We start from the raw sequence: 16,710 nt of genomic DNA, 5'->3' as shown, positions 1-16,710 counted from the left end.
AAAAGCCTTTATAGTAATCAGAATGAGGCTCTCTCAAATATGTCCACATCTTAATCTTCAGTACCTTTAGTATGCTATTTTTTTGTAACAAAGAAGGATTAATGTAACAGATTGAACAGGGCTGCTAATCTGCCTGGGAGACTTTGAAGGACATGCCCATTTGTGCAGAAGAACTGGTGACTCTGAACCACATGATTGGCAGCCCCTCCGGTTCCTGTTTGAAGCATCCTCTGGCCATGCAGGTGGAAGAGATTCAGAGCAGAAAGGAGGAATTATATAGATGGTGTTGATTCTGTTCATTTGCCATCCCATAGGAATTATGACATTTATTAGGAAAAGGAATTTATTTCATGTAACCATGGAAAGAATCATATGAGCAGATCGCATGAGTTTTCAAGTAGAAACTGGAAGATAATTCAGCGATGAAACATAGAAGACACTAAGCGATCCTTCACTTCAATGACTGATCCCCCTCAGTTGTGAACACTGTCTTCCCTGCTTCAATAGCTAGATGCATCACATGAACTATGATTTTTAAAAAATGAGAGAAATATTTTGTGTGTAACAAAACAAGTGCTTTGAAATTTTGCCTCCTCATATTGATGGTAATGCTGATACTAGAACATAACAGGTTGATCGATTTATTCAAATGTATCTTTCTATGTGCACTCCACTGGGAGATATGGATTTGCTCATCCCAGTGGCTGTGGTAGGATTTCTGGACCCCGAGCCGAATAACAGAATGAAACCAAGAGATCGTTTATAAAGCATAAGAGCATGTTCAGATCAAGTGACTGTAATGAAGCATTATTTTCTCAGGGATCCATTTCAAGGACAACCATGTTGAATAAACATATTGTCAGATGTGTCACACAATTACCAGATAAGCCTTCGGCTACTCCCAGTTGTGAAATACCTCTTCAGAAAGCCCTTTGTAACCTATATACTGATATGAGTGAATCAGCTTTTCCCCTTTGGGACACAAATTCTACTCAATAAAATTCTCTAGTAAAGTGTGAACCCCAAAAAAGCTGGTCACCTTGGCTCTGAGCCTTAATAAATCCTCAGTGGCTCTCTCTCTCTCTCTCTCTCTCTCTCTCTCTCTCTCTCTCTCATTCTCTCTCTCTCTTTCTCTTGAACTATCTCTCCCCTTCTGAGACCCTCCTGAATGACTTTTGAACATCCCATGTGCCTTCCCACATACATAAATAATACACCTTGTGTTTTTAGAGTTCTCTGATCAATGCTGCTGATGTGTGTCTTGCAATCACAATAAGAACCCAGGGGCTGGTGCAGTCACAGCATAGGCTGAGGTCATGGAAAGATCTGTGGGAATGTCTGCAAGCACAGGCACAGATGAGTGCTTGGGATTTCTTAGCCAGAGCATGGTGTCAATAATCTGATGCTTGCCCAGTTGAGGGGAGAGATAAGGATGAGATACAGGGAAATGTATCTGGATTGCAAGAAAGAAGGAGGGAGTATGGAGAAAGGAAAATAAGGAGTAAAACTTTTAAAAAATTTAAGTAAAAAAGGTAATAGTAATAAAAAGTAAGTACAAAAAAAGGAATAAAAAAAGCAAAAAAAAAAAAAAAGCAGCAGCTGCCACTTGCAAATAGGCGTGGTTTGGTGTGGTAGGTCTCGAAGGCCGATCTCAGAGGCTCCCCCTTGGTGGCTGCAGAGAGTAAAATGGTGACACGCCACACTCCACTGGGACTAGGCCCCATAGGCCACTCTAATGAATCTGATCTCCTTGTGCCGCAGTTGAGCCAAGTTGTATTTTCCAGGCTTGCCTCGGTTCAAAGCTTTAGTCCATGCACTTTTATGCTACCACAGATGAGATGTACTTGCTTTGGCGGCTGTCTTCTTAGGGATAGGGATCAGTTTCTTTTGGCTCAACATCACTCATCATCAGGGAAACACAAATCAAAACCACACTGAGATACCACTTCACACCAGTCAGAGTGGCTAAAATGAACAAATCAAAAGACTATAGATGCTGGCGAGGGTGTAGAGAGACGGGCACCTTCCTACACTGTTGGTGGGAATGTAAACTGGTGCAGCCGCTCTGGAAAACAGTGTGGAGGTTCCTCAAAAAACTATCCATAGAACTCCCTTATGACCCAGCAATAGCACCACTAGGGAATTACCCAAGGGATACAGAAGTCCTGATGCATAGGGGCACATGTACCCCAATATTCATACCAGCAATGTCAACAATAGCCAAGATATGGAAAGAACCTAAATGTCCATCACCTGATTAGTGGATCAAGAAGATGTGGTATATATATACAATGGAGTATTACATGGCAATGAGAAAGAATGAAATCTGGCCATTTGTAGGAAAGTGGATGGACTTCAAGGGTGTTATGCTATGCAAAATGAGTCAGGCAGAGAAAGACAGATACCATATGTTTGCACTCATAGGTCTAACAGGAGAACAGGAGAAACCTAATGGAGGACCAGGGGGAGGGGAGAGGGAAAGAGAGTTGGGGAGAGAGAGGGATGCAAAACTTGAGAGACACTATTGAATGCTGAAAACGAACTGAGGGTTGAAGGGGGAGGAGGGAAAGGAGATGGTGGTGATGGAGGAGGGCACATGTGGGGAAGAGCACTGGTGTTGATTGGAAACTAATTTAACAATAAACTACTTAAAAATAAACTAATTCATTCCATCCACTTAAATCTGAGGCTTAGATGGAACAATGTTAGAGTCCATATCATCAGGTGGAGTAGTAAAGGAAGTCAAGTAAAAGACTAACAGAATCAGGGTGGAAACTGTGGTTTTGTATTCTCCTACACAATAGAATTATGGAAATGGCTTACTGATGAAGTGTAGCTTTATACCATATGAAGAATATAACTCATGATAATGCTCTCAGGAAATCTAGGGGAAATTGATTTGGCATGATATGAGTCATCTGAAATGAAACCCAAGCCTTTCAACGAGGCCCATGTGAGATACAGAAACTTCAGGCTTTTGTTACCCAAGGTTGAGGAAAACATTGCAGACATGTGAAAAAAGACAAGGGGGAAATTGTCTGTACCTCAGCCACAGGAGAAGCCTAATGAAGTGAGTTACTTAAATGTATAGAGAAGTTGATCAAACAAATGGAAATTCCAGGAAATAAATAGAAGGAGAAGGAGCAAATTCTACTTCCACAGTCTGATTAAAGACTAGGAATTCCCGGCTCTGAGGGTTTGAGCCCTGCAATCATGGGTACATCTTCAGCCCTTGGATGGCTGGCCCTTACATCACTGGAACCCCACCGATTCTTTTCAGAGCCCTTTTTATGTCTCTGTTCCTCAGACTGTAGATGAAGGGGTTCAGCATGGGCGTGACCACCGTGTACATCACAGAGGCTACAGCACTGGAGTGGGAACTCTGGGTGGCAGCGGAGCTAAGGTACACTCCCAGGACCGTACAATAAAACAAGGAGACAAGGGAGAGGTGAGACGCACAGGTGGAAAATGCTTTATACTTGCCCTGAGTGGATGAGATCCCAATTATAGTAGAAACTATCTTAGAGTAAGAGTAAAGGATCCCAGCAAGAGGAGCACCCCCCAGCACCACAGCTGCAAGATACATCACCAAGTTATTAAGAAAGGTGTCAGAACAGGCAAGTTGGATCATCTGATTGAATTCACAGAAAAAGTGGGGGATTTCCACCTCTGTACAGAAGGACAGCTGCAACACCATTGAGGTTTGTAACAAGGAATGCAAGACACTTGTGACCCAGGACGCTAGAACCAGCAGTCCACAGAGCCGGGGGTTCATGATGACTGTGTAGTGTAGGGGGTGACAGATGGCCACAAACCTGTCATAGGCCATCACAGCCAGGAGTAAGTTATCCATCCCTGAAAAGATTATGAAAAAGTTCATCTGTGTGATGCAGTCCTCATAGGTTATGACCTTGCTCTGAGTCTGAATGTTTAGGAGCATCTTTGGGACGGTGGTGGAGGTGAAGCAGATGTCTACAAAAGATAGGTTGGCAAGGAAGAAGTACATGGGCGTGTGGAGGTGGGAGTGAGAACCGATGGCCAGGATGATGAGGAGGTTTCCCAACACAGTGATCAGGTACATGGAGAGGAAAAGCCCAAATATGAGAGGCTGCAGCTCTGGTCTCTCTGAAAATCCCAGAAGCATAAATTTGGATATCCATGTAATATTTCGTTGTTCCATGAATTTGCACTGAACTCTGGAATGAGGAAAAGGGCACCATTCATTTTCACATGAACAGATTAGTTGAAATGCTACCATTTATATTATCCAGTCAAGAAGTCCATTTCAGTATCTTGTCCTTTTTGTCTCAAAAGGATTGTCCCTTTGAAGAGATTCCCTCCCATTTCATCTCAGATTAGATATTTTGGTCTCATTGTCTGCACTCCCCAGCAGAGGCCATGCATTTTACTGTTTTACTGAGACTATCTTTCTTGCATTTGAGGAATATGTACTGAGTGTCAAACATGTTCCAAGCATTGTCTAGGCAATGAGCATGGGATACTGAAAATCAAAGCCACTATAGGCCAGTGATGGAGAATGAAAAGAAACAAATAAAAATATTAATAAGACATCAGAGGGTGTCAAGTGCTATGAAGACAAAAAAAGTAGATATAAAGGAGAGCATGGATACGAGTGCAATTTTGTAATCGGTGTTTGGTCAAGACCAATAAACAGGTGACATTAGAACAGAGACCTGCAAGGAATGAGGGCAGGAGTCATGAGCATGTCTGGGGATAGGTGTGGTGGCAGAGGGAACGGCCTCTGGAGAAGCTCTGAGGATGATACTACTTTGAGCTATTGGAATCCAAAACAGGAAGCATGTGTGGGAAGGGGAATGGGCAGGAGAGAGGTCAGAGATGGTGTCAGGCAGTTTCAAAAAAAATAAGTGGCCTCCCTGCCACTTATTCACCTTCAAGAGAAAGGAGTCCCTCACCCACACTATGCACTGCTCGTATTTTAGAATCTACTTGCAAAAACTCCTGTAAATTGACATGGGACCCTCTTGAATACAGTGTGTTGATTGAGTTTTGGCTTCTTTATTATAAAAATCTCCTTTGAATATATAAGACCATGTCCTCTTCTCTGAGGATGGATCTCAATCCACAAGGCATGCACGCATGCGCAGGCACACACACACACACACACACACACACACACACACACCACACACCCCAGATGAGTGCTCCTGGACTGTGTTTTTACTGTGATCTCCCAGTCCCAGTCCCAACAATTAAGCTCAGAGTGGCTATCAGTAAACCTAGCCAGACCCAGTATCATTCCCACAAACAAGGTAAAATGGTACCTGAAATTCTGATAAGGAAGCGTCCCTTGAACAAATAAGATGGACTAGTCAGACTGGCACGCTCATTTTCTTCCTATTTAAAGAAATATAAACACTCTGCTCAAAAGCAGAGGGAGAGAGACAGAGACAGAGAGAAACAGAGAGAGAGTAGCAAGAGAGTGAAATGAAATTGAAGGTGCACAGAAGATGAAATGGTTCACATGACCATTGAAACCTGAGGGGCCCTGAAGAAGGAAGAAAGAGCACCGCTGGCTCTGACAACATCCCAAGTCTTGCTCTCTCCTTGATGCCCAGCACAAATAATAAGGAGCAAAATTAAATTTGGTCAGAAGACAAAATTAGTGGGATCTTCAGGGTGTCAATAACCTTACAGACAGAATGCTCCAAAAGAAAAATGTGCTAAGTAAATAAATCAACACTCAGCACAGGTAATTGGCAAAGTACAGCAAATGTTGGGCAGGTTCTAATGGAGCAGTAAGAGACGTGGGTTTTTTTTTTTTTTTTTTGGTCCCGTTTGGTATCTATGTGATCCATTGGATGTTCTGTGATCTTCAAGAAAGTGGGACAAGTCCCTTTAACTTTTCAAATACAGCATTTTTTCTTTGTTTTTCCTGGACTTTATGTTGGGACCTATTTTTTTACAAGAGTATTGGGCACACTCTGGACCCGTTTCTGGTTTGCTCATCACCCAAGGGTCCATTCAGACATTGCTCTATGTAATTCTGCACACACCCTGACAACTGTTCTAGCTCTAAGTTACCATCTTCATAAGATTTATTCCTGAGGCTCTTAACTGCACACACTTATTTCATTGTCCTGTGACTCCACCATATAAGGCAAATGCCAAAGGAGCAGGGCGTTTCCTGACCTTGTTCACCATACTTTTTCAGAATGGCATGGTCAGGCAAGCACCTGACCACAGAAATTTGCACGTTCTGACTTAGGCTTGTGGCTGTGTGGTGACCTCAGCTAAATGCACCTGGTGTTGATTCTCTCTAAGCCTTCCCTGCAGGCCCTGCCCGGCTCTCAGACTCACCTGGCTCGGAGTTCTGAGGCAGAGGTCTCCGTGTGCCCTTCTGAATTCCTCCTGGATGGATATTGGTGGAGACTCAACTCTGTCTCCACACAAGACAGCAGGATAGAGGTGAGCAGGAGTCTCCCAGCCAAGTTTCCGACTCCAGAATAAACAACCAGGTTCCAGCAGCCCAAGGTGGCACAGGCAGAGGGACTGTGCACAAGAGATGTTTATAGTTTCCTCTGTATGTTCTCTCCTGATCCTCTTTGGAGCACCACATGATTTCCCTGGGGACACTGGTCTGGACACAAAGGAAAGTGTTCCTGGAGAGTCTGTGTTCCCATTAGACCAGGTTATAACTGAGTGAATTCAGTGTTGATTACTCCTTCCTCATAAACTCTGCTGTTCTCAGGGGTCAGACTACCCAGAACCTAATCTTAACCCTGATGTGAACATTTCTCCAAAGTCTATGACCCGGCAGTCTGGATTAGTTCTCTTGGATCTCCAAACTGTTGGCTTGTGGTGAAGGCACAGCCCTGCTGTATACAGAACATTCCTGTTTTCTTTTTCAACAAAGAGGATAAGGAAGTTTCTTTTTATAAACCCTGAGCACTACATACCTCAGCTCTGTGACACATTTGCAAACACTTGGGAATTTCATACTACGTCACAGATAAGAGCTGTCATTTAGCCTCTCTTTGTAAAGAATTTCTTAATTACATGAAATATATTGAGATTTTAGTTTTGCATTATAATATGAGCCTGGAAAAGAAAAGTAAACAGATTCTTCTCTGTAGCTTTGAGAAGAAATCAAGCCTTGCAATCATTTTCCTTTTAGACCAGTGAGAACCACTTCAGGCTTCTGACCCATAGGATGTAGGAACATAAATGTGTTTTAAGTTTATTTCTCTATTTTGAAAGAAAGATCACAAGTGGAGGAAGGGCAGGGAGAGAGAGAATATCACGTAGTCCCTGAACTGGGAGAGCAGAGCCTGGCATGGGGCTCTGTCTCACAAGCCATAATCATGACTTGAGCCAAAATCAAGAGTTGAATGCTTACAAAATCAACAGTTGGTTGCCACCACAGGTGACCCCAGAAATTCATTTTAATATGTTGTGCATGGATATGGCCCTGAGCGTATTTCCTCTGCCACCTCTATATGGGTTTTTTTGGGGGATGGGGCATTCAGCTTCTTTTCTAAGAAACCATATATTTTATAATTTTACTGAGAAACTCTTTAAGTATTAAGGAATATAAATTGAGTGCTCCCCATGTTTCAGGCAATACCTAGGCAATGAGTATAGGATGCTGAAGAACCAAAGTCCCTACAAGCATGGAGAAAAAAATATATATAAGCAAATTAGCAAATTCTGTAACTTTTCAGATGTGAGGAGTGCTGTGAAGAAAACAAAAACAGTGACGAAGCAGAGAGTAAATAGGCCATTCTATTTTTGTGGGTATTTAGGCAAATTCTGTACATGGGATGGCATTGGGACAGAGACCTGGTGTAAGACAGAGAGACAGACATGGAATTGTGGGTGAAGTGTGTGCCTGCCAGAGGGACTGGCCAGTGCAAGGACCCTGAGGAAGGTACTTGTTTCAAAAGTTCAAGTCAAAGTGCAGAGCTAATGATGCAGGAGGAATGAGCACAAGGGAGACTGATGACAGATGCTGTCAGGCATGTGGGGAGGGAAGTGGCCTCTCTGATGCAACTGGGGACCTCAAGGCACAGGGACGTCCTTGTGCAGTCTTCGAATTTAATCCCAGTGTTCCTGCATCCATAAGTATCACTCGCTTTCCTGCCATTTTAGAAGAGCTATCTCCCAAACGTGTAATGGAGAGTTAGCTACCTATGCTTTCAATCCTGCCTGTAGCCCCACACCTTAGATATTTCTCCAAATAATTAAATTATTTGAGTATAATGACACACAATAAACTCTATTCAAGTGTACAATTTGAGCAATTAAAGGAGCTACACAAAAATGAAGTTTTCATTTGTGTATAGTTTAAGGCTGTAGATAAGCTTTATCTGCTTTGTTAGGTGATTGTTAAAATTGTAAGCTCCCTGAACCTGAACCTCTCTGTCCTTATTTCTGTTGGCTGTGTGGATGTTAAACATAATTTCCTGTGAAACTTGTAAGGAAAGATTGAATTGCATGGAAATTGTTTTTTGACTGCAAAGAAAACATTCAAGGGTAGTGGTTGTCTCATGGGTGTGTTTGTGTATATTTTTCATTCAAATAAGCTCAGCGCTCTTGTACATGATTTCATCTTTTATGCCAAAATGAGACTTGAAAGAACGTTGAAGAGAACAGCACTGAAGAGAATGAATGGTAGAATCAACATATAATAAGAAGAAATATGTCTTCCTTTTTGAATTTTGGTAGTGCCTGTGTTTAGAAATTTGTCCATTTTTTCTAGAGTGTCCAGTTTGTTGGCATATAATTTTTCATAGTAATCTCTGATGATTGCTTGTATTTCTGCAGATTCTGCTGTAATAGATCCATTTTCCGTCATGATTTTGTCTATTTTCATGTTTTCTCTTTTCTTTCTGAGGAGCCTAGCTAGAGGTTTATCATTTTTTTTTTAAAAACCAACTCTTGGTTTCATTGATCTGTTAAATTGTTTTTGTGGATTCTATCTTGTTTAATTCTGCTCTGATCTTTATTATTTCTTTTCTTTTGCTGGGTTTGGGGTGTTCTTGCTGCTCCCTTTCTAGTTTCCTTAGGTGCTCTGTTAGGTTTTGAGTTTGAGCTTTCTCTGATTTGTTGGGGTAGGCCTGTATTGCAATGAACTTTCCTCTTAAGACTGACTTTGCTGCATCCAAAAGAGTTTGAATTGCTGTATTCTAATTTTCATTCGTCTCCATATATTTTTTAATTTCCTCTCTAATTGCCTGATTGGCCCAATCATCCTTTAGTAGGGTAGTTTTTAACCTCCATATTTTTGGAGGTTTTCCAGACTTCTTCCTGTGGTTGATTTCGAGTTTCATAGCATAGTTTCAGCTGAAAGTGTGCATGGTATGACCTCAATTCTTTTGTATTTATGGAGCATTGTTTTATGACCCAGTATGTGATCAATCTTGGAGAAAGTGCCATGTGCACTTGAGAAGAAAGTGAATTCCCTAGCGTCAGGATGCAGAGTTCTAAATATATCTACCAATTCCATCTGCTCCAGTGTGCCATTCAGGTCTATTGTTTCTTTAGTGATTTTTTTGTCTGGCTGACCTATCCATTGTTGTAGGTGGGGAATTAAAGTCCCCTGTTATTAGCACATTCTTATCAATAAGTTTGCTTTTGTTTGTGATTATTGTTTTATGTATCTAGGAGCTCCCAAATTCGGCACATAAATGTGTATAATTGTTAGCTCTTCTTCATGTAGAGTCCCTGTAATTATTATATAGTGTCCTTCTTCATCTTTTGTTACTGCCTTTATTTTAAAGTCCAGTTTGTCCGATATAAGTATGGCTACTCCAGCTTTCTTTTGGCTTCCAGTCACATGGTAGATATTTCTCCATCCCCTTACTTTCAATCTGAAGGTGTCTTCAGGTCTACAGTGAGTCTCTTATAGGCTGAAAATAGATGGGCTTTGGTTTTTGATCCATTCTGACACCCTGTGTCATTTGACTGGAGCATTCAGTCCATTGACATTCAGTGTTATTATTGAAAAATACGGGTTTAGATTCATTGTGTTCCCTGTAGAGTGCATGATTGTCGTGATGTCTCTGGTACCTTTATTCCTTGCTACGTTTCCCTCATAGAGTCCCTCTTAAGATTTCTTGTAGGGCTGGTTTGATGGTGATGAATTCTCTCAACTTTTGTTTATTTGGGAAAACCTTTATCTCTCCTTCTATTTTGAATGACACACTTGCTGGAAAAAGAATTCATGGGTGTATATTCTTCCTGTTCATCACATTGAAGATTTCCTGCCATTCCTTTTGGCCTGCCAAGTTTCATTAGATAGGTCTGTAACCACTCTGATAGGTTTCCCTTTGTATGTCTAGGCCCTTTTCTCCCTAGCTGCTTTGAGAAGTCTCTCTTTGTCTTTATATTTTGCCAGTTTCACTATGATATGTTGTGCTGAAGGTCGGTTTATGTTACGTCTTAGGGGAGTTCGGTATGTCTCCTGAATTTCAATGTCTTTCTCTTTCCCCAGATTGGGGAAATTTTTGTGTATAATCTGGTCTAGCATGCCTTCAAGCACTCTGTCTTTGTCTTCCTCTTCAGGAACTCCTATGATACGAACATTGTTCCATTTGATTGTATCACTCAGGTCTCTGATTCTCCTTTCGTGCTCCTGAATCATTTTCTCTCTCTTTTTCTCAGCCTCCTCTTTTGCTATAACTGTGTCTTCTAATTCACTTATTCTCCTCTATGCTTCTTCAATACATGCATTGGCAGCCTCCATCTTATTATATCTCATTTATAGCCTTTTCCAACTTGTTAGAGCTATTTTGAAGGTCCCTAGTCTTTGTATGAATATCTTCTCTGATAGTTTCAATGTTTTTTTCAAGCCCACCAATTAATTTTATGACAATCGTTCTAAATTCTTGTTGAGTTATGTTGCTTATGTCTGTTTTGAGCAGTTCTGTAGCTGTGATTTCTTCCTGGAGTTTCTTTGGAGAAGAGTTCTTTCGTTTCATCTTTTTGGCTAGCTTTCTCTCTCTGGTCAGTTTTAAAAGCTCGTTCTGCACTGTGCATTTATTAGTATTCCTCTATAGAAGGAGGCTCTTCGAGTGTCTAGGGTCTGTCATTTCAGGAGATGTTCTTTTGATGGTGTCTCTCGGTTTCTCTTGTTATGCCTCTGATTAATTTATTTCCCTACTCAGCGGCGTTTGGGATTTTCCACTATGTGTGCTTTGGGTTGTTTCTTGAGGTAGCCCTGAAAAGGAAAACAGACAAACACACAGAGAATGCAAGCACACAAATATATTGATAAAGAAGCAAACCTAAGAGGGAACGAAAAAAAAGAAATAGGAAAAAAAGAGAGGAGAAAAAAAAAAGAAGAGAAAAAAACAAAAGGAGAAAGAAAAAAAAACAGAGGGGGGAGTGGGGGGGACAGCAACAGTCAGAGATAAAGTACAGTCTGAGGGCTTAAAACTTGCAGTGGGGGTTGGGGGAGATAAGGATGGAATAAAGGAAAAACTATCTGGTTGGTAACAGTTGATCTAAGCACAGCAGTGCCTGAATGTTTGTCTTTCCCAGATTCCAGGGGGAATGGGAGAAAAGAAAGAAATAGGAAGATAGTAAAGAGAAGACAGGGGACAATTTAAAATATTAAGAAATAAACCAATTAATGGTAATAAGCAAAAGCACAGCAGCTCTCCAGCGCTGATGGGCATGGCTTGGTGTAGGTGGATTGGGTCTCAGGGTTGCTCTCTGATGCCCCGCCTTGGTGGATGCGAGGAGAAGAATGGCGATGGAAGCCCAAGTCCCCCTCAGACCATGCGTTGCCAGCCACTCACTGGAGCCCAATCTTCTTGTGCCTCGGGCAGATCTAATTGTTTCTGTTTTCTAAGTTCTGCCTGGTTTCTAAGTCCTTGCCCACACACTTAATATTGCCACCACAGTTAAAATCGGCTGCAGGTGGGCGGCTTTCTGGTAGGGATCGAATAGGGGGATTGTGAAGTCAGATTTTTCCCCTGGATCCACCTGAAGTCAGTGAGCTGCCTGGTCCAACTGAACACCCCCACTGAAGGGGCAGATTATCTCTCAGGGCTCAGTGGCGCTCAGTCCCGGGGGCTGAATCTCTCCTCTGCAGGGATTGCACTGTGGGAGATTCAGTCTCTACTTCTCTTCCCCTGGTCTCTCTCCTGCCTTGCCTGGTTGTACCATGCGCAGCTGTGAAGGTCTGTGCGCCTCTGGATACCTGACACCTTGCGTAAGTGACTGTCGGGGAATCTGTACACCTCTGGCCTCCCAGCTGCCCAGTGCTGTGTGGCTCCCTGCTGACCTGTCTGCTTCCGGTCTCCGGGCCGCCCCGCCCAACTAGGAACGGTGTGCCTAGGGACACGCAGGTTTCAGAGGGCCCAGCGCCAAGCCTCTGGGTGCTTGGGGCTTTGTCTCCAGAGCGGGCGCTCCCTCCCCTAAAGTCTCCGGTCCCAGTTATCACTCACTCACTCAGACAAACACGAGACTGCTGTCGATAAGGGGACTGTCCGCACACCTCCATTCTTGGGTATCAGAGAGCTGTGGCTTTTAAATTCTTCTCAGTTTGAGAATTGTGGGTGGATGGAGGTAATGGGACTCCTTACTTCTCCGCCATCTTGCCGCTTTTCCCAATAAGAAGAAATATGAACACAAAATTTTAATTTACAATGGATGACCTCAGTTTTTGTTTTCAATTTTATTTATTTAAAAGGATAGAGGGTGTTTCAGGATGACTGAACAGCAAGGAGGTTCTCAGCTTTTCTTTTCCCTGAAATGCAGCTACATGAGCACCAAGCCATTTTGAAGACCTAGGAAACTGGCCTGAGTATTAACACAAAAATCTGCATAGCTTCTGCCACAGAACTTGGCAGGTTCATAATGCACAGAGATGGGCTGGGGGAGAGAAGTCCTAAGAGGGTAGGGAGCTGCTTTTGGGAAGAGAGGACAGAGAAATGGAAAGAGAGAGTGGTGCCCTAAGACAGTGCAGGAAAAGTACTCCTCTCCCCCTCCAAAAGTAGCAGGAGAGAAGGAGAAAGAAACTGTCACAAGCAACTGAACCAGAAATTTGTTCCCTAAAACTATTGATGAAAGGTAGGGTTTCAATGCCTCTAGGATGCTCTAAAAGTGGAACACAGGGCCAACTTCAACTCAGGTCATAATTTCATGGTTCATGAGTTCAAGCCCCACATGAGGCTCCATGCTGACAGCTCAGAGCCTGGAGCCTGCTTCAGATTCTGTGTCTCCCTCTCTCTCTGCTATTCCCACAATCCCTCTCTCTCTCTCTCTCTCAAAAATAAATAAATATATTTTTTAAAAGTGGAACACAGAGTTGGAAATTCCAGAACTCAGTACCTGCCAGTGCTCTGGTGAGGAAGCAGGGTGAATCCCCAGGAATGGCGAATGATGTCTGAGGGGTCTATGGGCCACATGGGAGAAGTGGTTCCCTACTTGGAGTGCACTTGGAGGAGGCCATAATGCCCTCTCCACAGTCAAAGGACCCAGCAGATCCAGGATGATTGCCATGATTGCTGGTACTGGGACAAAGACACCAGAGTGGGGTGAAATCTGGCATGACTGTATGTTACGATTTTCCATAATCTCTACACATCTGTCACAGAGTGATCACATGAACGTTTTCTGAGCAAGCTACCACCTGGCCATTGTTCAGCAAGACCCTCCCCCAGAGGGTCTGGGTCTGTCTAAACCATAGGGATCTCTAAAGTGAGGGGTTTGGAAACACAGCCCCATCTGAGATAGAGTTCTGGAGGGAGGTGCTGACTGGCAGGCTGCTGGCTTGGACATAAACAGGGTAGAAGGAAGGAATGGATGAAAGCTCGAGACAGAGGAGGGGTGATTGATTGTGGGTCCGTGAGAGGTCAGAGTTCTTGTGCCAGAGACCAGGAAGTGGGGTGAAGCCACTTCCACCTCTCCTGCACATGTGCACACATAAGCACGCATATGCACTCACACTGATCCACCTGGTAAGCTAAACAGCACCATCTAAGGAAAATGGAGCCATTACATCAAGTCCCGCCCAGCTGCACCTTCCAACAAAATCTGCTAGAAGATCAGCACAAGTCTCTCCACCTGCTCAGTGGACTGCCTATAGAGGGCTTCATAGTGTTAGTTCTAGGGGAAATTGGATGTAATGTCATTTGTTTCATTCTGCTTCCTGGTTCATCTATTTGTTTTGTTTTGTTTTTTGCCTGTTCTTTCTCCTTTCTTTTTCTTGGATACAGGAAGAAAAATTTTTTCTTTTCTTTTTTAAAAAGATTTAAAATTTTATTTTTTCTATTCTTTTAATTCTTCGTAAAATTTTTTATTCCATTTCAGTTTCTTCATTCATTTTATTTTATTCGATATATTTTTTAATTTTTAAATATTTTCTTGAATTTTTCTTTTTTCCTTTTTTTCTCTATCCTATCAAGCTTCTTTCAACAACCAGACTAAAATACACCTAGGATCTACCTTCCTTTCTTACGTTTTTGTGTTGTTTTTAATTTTTTAATTTTAATGTGTTATTTCATTAACTCTTTTTCTTCCTTCAAAATGACAAAATGAAGGAATTCACACCAAAAAAAAGAACAGAAAGAAATGACAGCCAGCGTTTTAATCAACACAGATATGAGCAAGATTTCTGAATTATAATTTAGAACCACAACAATAAGAATGCTAACTGGGGTTGAAAAAAGCATAGAAGCCTTTTCTGTGGAGATAAAAGAAGTACAAAAACTCAGGAAGAAATTAAAAATGCTCTAACTGAGATGCAATTTCAAAAGTATGCCATGATGCCAAGAATTGACAAAGCAGAGCAGCAAATCACCAATATTGAAGACAAAATTAAAGAGAATAATAAATGAGGGAAACTAAGGCAAAAGAGCAGGATACAAGAATTAGAGAACTCAGTGGCTTATTAAATAGGAATAATACCTGCATCATAGGAGTCATAGAAGATGAAGAGATAGAAAAAGGGGAAGAACGTTTATATGAGCAAATTATAGCAGAAAACATTCCTAATCTGGGGAAAGACACAGACATCAAAATCCAAGAAGCACAGAGAACCCCCATTACATTCAACAAAACTGACCATCATCAAGGCATGTCACATGCAATTTCACAAAATACACAGACAAGAAAAGAGTTATGAAAGGAGCATGGAAAAAAGAAGTCCTTAACCTTGAAGGGAATACAGATGAGATTGACAGCAGACTGTTCTACAGAATGTTAGCAGATTAGAAAGATTGGCATGACATTCAATGTACTGAGTAGGAAAAATATGCAGCCAAGAATTATTTATCCAGCAAGACTGTCATTCACATACACACACACACACATACACACAAACACAGCAAAAATGTTTTATGGGGACCTCATCAAAATAAAACCTTCTGCACAGCTAAGAAAACAGTCATCAAAACTAAAAGGCAACCAATGGACTGGGGGAAGATATTTGCAAATGACATATCAGATAAAGGATTCATAATCAAAATCTATAAAGAACTTATCAACTCAACACCCTTTGTCATCTTAAGCAAAAGCAAACCTGGGGAGCCTGGATGGCTCAGTGAATTAAGTGTCTGGCTTCAGCTCAGGTCATGATCTTGTGATTCATTAGGTCAAGCCCCACATCAGGCTCTGTGCTGACAGCTTGGAGCTTGGAGTCTCCTGCAGAATCTGTGTCTCTCCTTCTTTCTGCCCCGACCATGCTTATGTTCTGCCTCTTTCTGTCTCTCAATAATAAATATAAATGGTAAAAAAAATAAAATAAAAAATAAAATTTAATTATAGTTTGATGTTAAGCTCACATTGTAGTATGTAAAAATATCTAAATGCATTTGTTATAATTAAGCATTTTATAACAAGGTACCAAATGACAGCTTGTATCTTGTGATAATGTAAGAATTTTCTACTTGTGATGACCAAAGTGTCTTGAAGCCAGTGTGTGTAGTGCCCAAGATTTATTATCAGAAGAACCCAGTTCTTTCCCTTATTAAAAAGAATAGAGGCATGCTGGGTGATGCTGACAGCACAGAGCCTGGGGCATGCTGGAGATTCTGTGTCTCCCTCTCTCTTTGCCCCTCCCTGCTTGCAGTAGGTCTCTCTCTGGCTCTCAAAAATAAACATTAAAAACTATTTTGCTCAAAGAATAGACACTGGGGATGTTAGGTGGGTCAGTTGGCTAAGCATCCTGGTCTAGATTTTGGCTCAGGTCACAATCTCAGGAACTGTGAGATTGAGCCCCCATCAGGTTCTGTACTGATAGTGAGGAGCCTGCTTACGATTTTCTCTCCTTCTCTGTCTCTCTGCACCTCCCTGGTGCTTGCGCTCTCTCTCTGTCTCTCTCTGTCTCTCTCTGTCTCTCTCTGTCTCTCTCTGTCTCTCTCTCTCTGTCTCTCTCTCTCTCTCTGTCTCTCTCTCTCTCTCTCTCTCTCTCTCTCTCTCTCTCTCTCTCTCTCTCCCTGTTTCAGAATCAGAAGCAGAAGAAGGAGAAGAGGAAGAGGAAAAGGAAAAGGAAGATGACGACACTGGAGATTGCAGGGCTGACTCTCCAGGAAAGTAAATGTTTGGAAGTCAAAGAGACCTCATCCAGGTGTATTTCTCCTCTTTACACCTGGAGAAAAGTGTAACTTTGAGCTGAGATGACATGCTAGAAGATTTACAAAACAGGAAAGGACCAAGTTCAGGAAAACGGAGAAAATAAACACTGTATTCACTTGACCTCTAACTTAGTCTTTTGGGAAC

General features: G+C 42.0%; 1 protein-coding gene across 1 annotated transcript; it reads right to left on the bottom strand.

Moving 5' to 3' along the window:
• Positions 1 to 3,247: 3,247 nt before the first annotated feature.
• LOC115274973 (olfactory receptor-like protein OLF4) lies at positions 3,248 to 4,180 on the bottom strand. Its single transcript, XM_029918528.1, has one exon. The coding sequence runs from the start codon at positions 4,178 to 4,180 to the stop codon at positions 3,248 to 3,250; it is 933 nt and encodes a 310-aa protein (XP_029774388.1).
• Positions 4,181 to 16,710: the final 12,530 nt, after the last annotated feature.

Source organism: Suricata suricatta, chromosome 12 (genome assembly GCF_006229205.1).
Source record: "Suricata suricatta isolate VVHF042 chromosome 12, meerkat_22Aug2017_6uvM2_HiC, whole genome shotgun sequence".
Lineage (NCBI taxonomy): Eukaryota > Metazoa > Chordata > Mammalia > Carnivora > Herpestidae > Suricata > Suricata suricatta.
This window is presented reverse-complemented; position numbering and strand designations above follow the sequence as displayed.

What these genes read in the sequence shown, in the direction of transcription:
- LOC115274973 (XM_029918528.1), bottom strand. Translation starts at nt 4,180, where the DNA reads ATGGAACAACGAAATATTACATGGATATCCAAATTTATGCTTCTGGGA.